The sequence below is a fragment of the Salvelinus fontinalis genome, chromosome 21 (assembly GCF_029448725.1).
Source record: "Salvelinus fontinalis isolate EN_2023a chromosome 21, ASM2944872v1, whole genome shotgun sequence".
NCBI lineage: Eukaryota > Metazoa > Chordata > Actinopteri > Salmoniformes > Salmonidae > Salvelinus > Salvelinus fontinalis.
The window spans coordinates 44,019,188-44,028,315 of NC_074685.1; the positions used below are offsets into that span (position 1 = coordinate 44,019,188).

Consider the following 9,128-nt stretch of genomic DNA (forward strand, 5'->3'; position numbering starts at 1 on the left):
TATTACATTCTATGAACTAGTTGTAACATAAGGCTCTAAGGCACTACAATTAATTACTTTATTTAATTAGCACATTTGTATATCTTACATCAAATAAAATCCCGTATAGTGTTACTAAAGATGGAGGACCCATTGAGACCAATGTTACTGAGTCTGGCTAGCCACAGTTTGTGGTCAACTGAATCAAACAGTGCAGAACAATGTTGTTTTTCAATAAGTGCATTTATGATGTCATTCGCCGCTGCCATTTGCCAAATCTCAGAAACAATGTATTCTTTAGGCCTACTGTCAATAAGGCTCACACAATATAGTATGAATTTCTGTGGAGCAGGTGGTCTTTATTTGGCCTGTATTTTAGTGTCAATTGTTCCAAACAGTGTATTTATAAAACAAGCAGAACCAATGATCATAATAGTGCCAAATTATGGGACAAATCCTTTCCCTTCTTGTAGTTTCTCCTAAGGAGCTGGTTCATAGTAGCTCCCATTCATCTCCACAGTCATTCGTTGCGTGAAGCAAAGCGACGATCACGGATTCTTCCACCAACGTCGTTTCATCCTGAAGTATGTTTTGTCTGCAGGAAAACAGTTATCTGTCCTCTGCTTGACATTCTGTTGACGTGCCTGGAAGAATGATGGACTCCCTAAGCAACACAGTATACTGAGAAAATAGCCATCTTTTAGCAAAGTTAGAACAGCAAGAGGGAGGAACTTGCATACTAATTAATAGGCCCCTCCTCTTCTTTGGGCTAAGATTTGACTACATTTCCCATAATGTAACAGTGTTGATGCGCAGACCACATCTATAGTGAATTGTGGCCACATTCAGTGAGATAAGCTGTTTCTGGATACTGTTTAAGGAGGGTCATGTTCACTATGCATCAAATTATATTTTGGGGGGCTTGTCTAATTAAGAAATATTTTTTGTTTGTTTACAGTTTGTCTACGGTGTGTTCTACTGAACACGACCCATGATGATTCATTTTGTAGTACTCCAGCACATTAGTACAGTCAAAGAGACCTTTGCCAAGACATTCAATAGTAACATGGTCCAAAGTAGTGTATTTGGACCATTCTCTCTCGGTTCTCTCTCTGTGTCTGTCTGTTTCACTGAAGTAGTAACTTACATGACGTGTCTTCACTGTCAACCAATACGGGTGGCTCACGAGGCAACATGACATTCTGCTGTATTGGCCTCAAGCAGTTCTGATGGCACGTGACATGGACAGAGAGGACAAGACAGAGAACAGTTCTCTCCATTACCAACATCTTCAACCACATACACTGAAATCAACATTACAATCAATGTGCATTTGTGAGAATGTGAGAAATATAAATTGTGACACTATACTTCAGAGAATTTTATTTCAACATTTTTCCAGTGTTCTCCCATAACAAGTAGGCTCCTATACTATATTTGCCTAATTATGATCTACAAGAGAGAGCAGAGAGGACAGAGTTGTCGCCCATCTCCTCAAATTGTGTGACTAGGTCCTTGAAGGCATCCTCACGGTATAGGTTGCTTGCCCAGTGTCAGACGGCATCCAAGAATGTGTGTAGGTCTTCCACCTACAGTGTGGAATATAGAGGGACTTGTGTGAACCCTGAACCCTGAACCGTTAGGCTACCTCATGTCCTTGTGCAAAGCAGTGAGTCCTTCTTCGGATGTAAAGCCTGCCACGAAACATAAATTGAAAATGTGTCACATTTATAATCTTGCATTCATGATATTGAGTTTCACGTGCTGTTGCTATTAAAATCCTATAGATGGTAGTAGAGTTTAGCACAGAGCCTTACAGAATGGACAGCACTGACTTTTCCACATCCTGTGTTGCGGCATTTTCTCTCTGCTGGACCATAGCTCATCGTATTCTTCCATCTGGTTAAGAAGCTGCTCTCAAACCTTCAGCTCTGGATAGACAACACACTTTCACTCAGAAAAAAAGAGAGTGAAAATAAAAACATGCACACCTGAAGTGTCAGGTTGGGAAAAGTGAGAACTAGAATGGGTGCTGCAGCACACAGTGCAGAGAGAACATTAATAAACATGTAACGTTCCGGTCAAAGAGACCTTTCATTAGTAACCTAAATATTCATTATTAGCCTAAATATTCATTAGTAGCCTAAATATTCATTAGTAGCCTAAATATTCATTAGCAGCCTAAATATTCTGTTTGGCTGAGAGGCCTACAGGAGACACAACCAAACCGCATACTGCTAAAAGACAGACATAAGTGCTGCACTTGTGGACATATATTATGTCAACTTTAAGGAAAAAAAGATGTCCTCCTCACTCCTCACAACACATGTTCATAACTTTTTAAATGACTGTCCATGCACACCTGGGCGTATATTAGTCATTGATGAGAATTATTCCATATTGCACGACTGAATAGTCTATGGCTACATGTGTGGTCTGTAAAGGCACAATCAAATGACAACTGTCCTAGTCCGTTGTCCTAGTAACATAATGGATACAGGTGATGATAAAGGTGGAAAGGCTTAAAATGTTTCATCAAATCAATATACATTGTGTTATATTACTCTACTCCTTTTAAAACAGCAGGCTTTGGAGAGCTAAATCACTCGCTCACACAGTTTGAGAGCCGCGCGGTCTTGTCCATGACACTGGCAGTAGCTGCACGCTCTCAGCAGCCAAACAAACCCCATGCTGTGGATTAGTAGTCTCGAAAACCCAACCTGACTGGTCACTGTTGCCTAGAGTCAGGTTTTCGATACTAGTGGATTAGCCGCACCAAATCATTAGGTATTTGTTTCAGATTGTTGTACTCACGCTGAGGTTGGATTCAGTGCGGCACACCTTGATCATCCAATCCCAAAATAACTGCATAAAGACTGGTCTGGTTACATAATAACTTACATTATGTGGTGTTATTAGGCTACTGGCTCTTTGACATTTGTTTACTAAATGTAGTACATGTGTAATAAGTGAAAGTGTGTGTGTGCTTGTGTGAGTGTGTCAAATGATGGGGCTTGACCTCGCTTAGTTGTCAACATTCAAAAGGTCTTTATTATTATTATTATTATTATTATTATTATATATTTCAGTGCAGACAGTGAGTCTTCAGCTGACATGTTTTCAATACCAGGATTGTTTTGAGGGGGTTTACATACAGTATGAATATCTAGGATATAGGTCATCACTGTAAAATAGTATTATTTGTTAATACTATATACTACAAGTAATACCCATTTCAAAATTATGTCCATTATCAATATTGATTGGAAAAGAAATGCACTGCAAATTAAGGTTTGTTATAAACAAACAACAAAAGGCTAAACACTTGCTAATGTTTAACAAATGGGGGCACTCATCTTCTGACTGTCATTTGTCATTTTATGAATGGAAACTTTGTAACCGCTGATTGAACACGTTTCCACAATACTGCCGCGTGTAGGTTTAACTTTATTTGATGGACAGAAAATTGTCCAATAGTGGCACTCTCTTGAACAGGAAGTAAAATGACAGTCAACCAATAGGTATCACCTACATTTGCGTTCCTTTTTCCCCTGTTTTGTTACGCCTGCTCGTCCTCTCAAAGGTGAGATATTTCCTAAACTCTACTCTTTTACATAAATAACTAAGATACTGCCAGGCTTTTGACGTGCATACATTTTTATACTGGATAAAAACATTTCATAGAGAAACATAAACATAGATACAGCGGTAGGTTTATTTACTACCCCAAGTCACAGGTCTACGCTAAAACAAAATATATTGCAGCCAAACAGGAGAGCGACAAACTACGCAATCGGCGCTACTGTTTTTAAAAATGTGTTGATTTCTGACAGATTTACCCAGTGCTTTAGCTTTATATGTGGAGAAATTTGAGATGAAATATGGCTGTCTTAATACTCTGGTCACTCTTCACAATGCAAAGAGAGGTTATTATAGCAATCGAAATGTTTTTGAAATACAAGAATATCTGAATGTCTGTAGCCGTAATATTTTTGACATGTATATACAGTATATATGATAGTATAAATACCTCACATGTGACTAGTAATAAGACTAAGCAATTAGCCAATTAAAATGTTTATCTGACTCCATAAAGATGATTTAGCAATATGGAAGAACAATATATTTGAGTTACACTAATAGGCAATCAAGAAATGTCTGAGAATGGAATCCTAAATACAAGTGTATTTAATTACTTTGGAAAATGAATGGATTACATACAAGGCATCAAGCTTAAGTTCCAAAGCATTAACACTCATTACCAGGCATTCAATGCTGGACCATAGCTTATTTTCTTCCATCTGGTTAAGAAGCAGCTCACCAACCTTTAGCTCTGGACAGACAACACACTTTCACTCAGAAATAAGTGAGTAGAATAAGTGAGTAGAAAAATATTTAAAAAATACACACCTGAAGTGTCAGGTTGGGAAAAGTGAGAACTAGAATGGGTGCTGCAGCACACAGTGCAGAGAGAACATTAATAAACATGTAACGTTCCGGTCAAAGAGACCTTTCATTATTAGCCTAAATATTCATTATTAGCCTAAATATTCATTAGCAGCCTAAGACTTTCATTAGTAGCCTAAATATTCTGTTTGGCTGAGAGGCCTACAGGAGACACAACCAAACCGCATACTGCTAAAAGACAGACATAAAGATTTTTTGTATTAGTTCTGCACTTGTGGACATATATTATGTAAGCTTTAAAAAAAAAAGTACCAGTCAAAAGTTTGGACACACCTACTCATTCCAGGGTTTTTCTTTATTTTTACTATTTTCTACATTGTAGAATAATAGAGAAGACATCAAAACTATAAAATAACACATATGGAATCATGTAGTAACCAAAAAAGTGTTAAACAAATCAAAATATATCAATACGGAAAATGTCAAGAACTTTAAAAGTTTCTTCAAGGGCAGTCGCAAAAACAATCAAGCGCTATGATGAACCTGGGTCTCATGAGGACCGCCACAGGAAAAGAAGACCCAGAGTTACTACTGCTGCAGAGGATAAGTTCATTAGAGTTACCAGCCTCAGAAATTGTGTCTGTTAGTTCAAGTACTTCAAGCTGTCATCAAGGCAAAGAAAGGGTGGCTACTTTGAAGAATCTAAAATATATTTTGATTTGTTTAACATTTTGGGGGGTTACTACATGATTCCATATGTGTTATTTCCTCATTTTGATGTCTTCACTATTATTCTACAATGTAGAAAATAGTCCAAATAAAGAAAAACCCTTGAATGAGTAGGTGTGTCCAAACTTTTGGCTGGTACTTTATATATTATTTACATGTCCACCTCACAACACATGTTCATAACTTTTGAAATCACTGTCCATACACACCTGTGCGTAAATTAGGAAATTTATGAAAATACCATATTTCACGAATGATTAGAGAATGACTACATGTGTAGACTATACATAATGGGTTTGTTTAACGCATAAACTTCTAGAATTTGTTTTTTCTCCACCTCCTTTTTATGGATGCCAATTGTTTGCCAGTAATCAAGTATTTCATCACTTGTTGAATTAATGTTAAGACCATTATTATTTTTCTTGATTCACATTTGAGCTAACTCAAGAATATGAGATTCCCTCAACTTAAAAAGTTCTGTAGCTGGATGTGTAGGATGTGTATTCATTATATATCAGGGAATCTAATGGAATAAATCATCTAAACTTCCTACGGCCCCACGGATGCATGAAGGATACGACCTGAACCGGACATTCAGAGTAATCAAGAATACTCCTAAGTATCCAGTCGTCATTTACCATACTTCCAAAGTTATCAAAATAATCCACAATTTCCTAATGATATATCACGTCGGGGTCATCAGTTACTGTAGTGGGCATTGTACTTGTGTGCCTGGACCATTTGTCATGCAACTCCAGGTAACAGAGAGCATATAAAGTAGTGCCAAGCCTACATGTCTGATGCAGTAATTGTCTACTTTGCAGACAGACAATGCATTTGGTCTTGCCGAGGACTCTCCACAGGACAAAGAGTTCTGCTCATCTGCTTAGAAGACTCTTCTCCCAAAAGTACTTACCTACTTTAACACTTTTTACCAAGGTAATGTGAATTGTTGAGTAATGTAAATTATCAGATAATATTCATATTTTTTATTAATAATGTTCATATTAGTGGTCCCTCTCAGGGTTGACAGAATGCATTAGTTAGCACTATTGATATACGTATTTAACCATTTTTCAGGATCCATGCCCATTGTGTGATGAAGCTAAAGAAGTCCTTGAACCATACAAACACAGGGTGAGGTTATGTTTCTCAGAAAAATGCACCTTATATGTTTGCTGAGCAGTTGGATAAAAGTGTCTGCTAAATGGCACATACAGTGCATTCGGAAAGTATTCAGACCCCTTGACTTTTTCCACATTTTGTTACGTTACAGCCTTATTCAAGAATGTATTAAATCGTTTTTTCCCCCTCATCAATCTACACACAATACCCCATAATGACAAAGTACATTTACATAAGTATTCAGACCCTTTGCTATGAGACTCGAAATTGAGTTCAGGTGCATCCTGTTTCCATTGATCATCCTTGAGATATTTCTACAACTTGGTTGGAGTCCCCCTGTGGTAAATTAAATTGATTGAACATGATTGGAAAGGCATACACCTGTCTATATAAGGTCCCACAGTTGACAGTGCACATGTCAACGCAAATACCAAGCCATGAGGTCAAAGGAATTGTCCTTAGAGCTCCGAGACAGGATTGTGCCGAGGCACAGATCTGGAGAAGGGTACCAAAACATTTCTGCAGCATTGAAGGTCTCCAAGAACACAGTGGCCTACATCATTCTTAAATAGAAGAAGTTTGGAACCACCAAGACTCTTCCTAGAGCTGGCCGCCCTGCCAAACCAATCAATCGGGGGAGAAGGGCCTTGGTCAGGGAGGTGACCAAGAACCCAATGGTCACTTTGACAGAGCTCAAGAGTTCCTCTGCGGAGATGTGAGAACCTTCCAGAAGGACAACCATTTCTGCAGCACTCCACCAATCAGGTCTTAATGGCAGAGTGGCCAGACGGAAGCCACTCCGCAGTAAAAGGCACATGACAGCCTGCTTGGAGTTTGCCAAAGGTCATCTAAAGGACTCTCAGACCATAAGAAACAACATTCTCTGGTCTGATGAAACCAAGATTGAACACTTTGGCCTGAATGACAAGCGGCAAGTCTGGAGGTAACCTGGCACCATCCCTACAGTGAGGGATGTTTTTCAGCGGCAAGGACTGGAACACTAGTCAGGATCGAGGGAAAGATAAACGGATCAAAGTACAGAGAGATCCTTGATGAAAACCTGCTCCAGAGCGCTCAGGACCTTAGACTGCGGTGAAGGTTCACCTTCTAACAGGACAACGACCCTAAGCACACAGCCAAGACAATGCATGAGTGGCTTTGGGACAAGTCTCTGAATGTCCTTGAGTGGCCCAGCCAGAGCCCAGACTTGAACCCTATCAAACCTCTCTGGAGAGACCTGAAAATAGCTGTGCAGCGACACTCCCCATCCAACCTGACAGAGCTTGAGAGGATCTGCAAAGAAGAATGGGAGAAACTCCCCAAATCCAAGTGTGCCAAGCTTGTAGCGTCATACCAAAGAAGACTCGATGACGTAATTGCTGCCAAAGGTGCTTCAACAAAGTACTCAGAAAAGGGTCTGAATACCTATTTAAATGTGATATTTTCGGGGGGGGGGTTCTACATTTGCAAACATTTCAAAATACCTGTTTTGCTTTGTCATTATGGGGTATTGTGTGTAGATTGAAGAGGAAAGAAATCAATTTAATCCATTTTAGAGTAAGGCTGTAACGTAACAAAATGTGTAAAATGTAGAGTGGTCTGAATACTTTCCGAATGCACTGTGTACAAAACATTAAGAACACCTGCTCTTTCCATGACAGACTGACCAGGTGATTCCAGGTGAAAGCTATGATCCCTTATTGATGTCACTTGTTAAATCCACTTAAATCAGTGTAGATGAAAGACAGTAAACAGGTTAAAGAAGGATTTGTAAGCCTTGAGACAGTTGAGGCATGGATTGTGTATGTGTGCCATTCCGAGTGTGAATGGGCAAGACAAAAGATTGAAGTTCCTTTGAACGGGGTATGGTAGTAGATACCATGTGCACTGGTTTGTGTCAAGAACGGCACCACTGCTGGGCTTTTACGCTCAACAGTTTCCTGTGTATATCGAGAATGGTCCACCACCCAAAGGACATCCAGCCAACTTGACGCAACTGTGGGAAGCATAGTAGTTACCATGTGCCAGCATCTCTGTGGAATGCTGGACACCTTGGAGAGTCCATGCCCCGATGAATTGAGGCTGTTCTGAGTGCAAAAGGGGGGGTGCAACTCCATATTCGGAAGGTGTTTCTAATGTTTGGTATAGTCAGTGTATTATGAAAAGGTCAATTTACTAATGAATGTCTTCTCTTATTTCTGTTATTTTACAGTATATTTTTCTGCAGGTAGATATCACACTGCCGGAGAACAAAGTTTGGTGGGACAGATACAAATACGACATTCCAGTCTTCCATCTGAATGGACAGTTTCTAATGATGCACAGAGTTAGCACTTCACTCCTGGAGAAACGGTTGGCTGAAGTGGATGAGGAACAACAATAAAATGACTTTGCAATAGTATAGCCTACTTAAAGCTAGAATCCAGGTCACCCCACCTGTGTTTTGGTAAAGAGCTGAGGGATGGGCACTATAACCACGCTCAAATTCATGGACAGAGTTATGGATGCAAGGTCAGACCATGCATGATATTAAAATTATAGTTTTAACCATTTTTTGGGCCTATTCAGTGTTGGTTTGCATTTACATTGTTTACAATTATTGTAGTAAAACAAGCTTGTATTTTGGGTTCTCATGGAGTGTGACAGTTGAACAAAGCTCATGAGGCATTTATAAGTTATATTCTTCCAAAAATGAAGATAGCAACTAAGCATTCCATCTTTAAATATACAGTTAGGCCTACTGGCTCCCGAGCGTCGTCCGGGTTTGGCCGGGGTAGGCCATCATTTTAAATAAGAATTTGTTCTTAACTGACTTGCCTAGTTAAATAAAGGTTCAATAAAAAATACTATGCACAGTTGAAGTCGGAAGTTTACATACACCTTAGCCA

The 9,128-nt window shown here is 39.2% G+C and overlaps 1 protein-coding gene across 1 annotated transcript; it reads left to right on the plus strand.

The window, feature by feature from the left end:
• Window positions 1–3,477: 3,477 nt before the first annotated feature.
• c21h5orf63 (chromosome 21 C5orf63 homolog) lies at window positions 3,478–8,792 on the plus strand. Its single transcript, XM_055875394.1, has 4 exons — window positions 3,478–3,562; window positions 5,940–6,054; window positions 6,196–6,252; window positions 8,453–8,792. Exons 2-4 carry the CDS (start codon window positions 5,947–5,949, stop codon window positions 8,621–8,623), a joined length of 336 nt encoding a protein of 111 aa, XP_055731369.1. The 5' UTR covers window positions 3,478–3,562; window positions 5,940–5,946; the 3' UTR covers window positions 8,624–8,792.
• Window positions 8,793–9,128: the final 336 nt, after the last annotated feature.

What these genes read in the sequence shown, in the direction of transcription:
- c21h5orf63 (XM_055875394.1), top strand. Translation starts at nt 5,947, where the DNA reads ATGCATTTGGTCTTGCCGAGGACTCTCCACAGGACAAAGAGTTCTGCT. An exon ending in CTTTAACACTTTTTACCAAG is followed by an intron (nt 6,055 to 6,195) that starts GTAATGTGAATT and finishes ACCATTTTTCAG; the next exon opens with GATCCATGCCCATTGTGTGA. An exon ending in TTGAACCATACAAACACAGG is followed by an intron (nt 6,253 to 8,452) that starts GTGAGGTTATGT and finishes GTTATTTTACAG; the next exon opens with TATATTTTTCTGCAGGTAGA.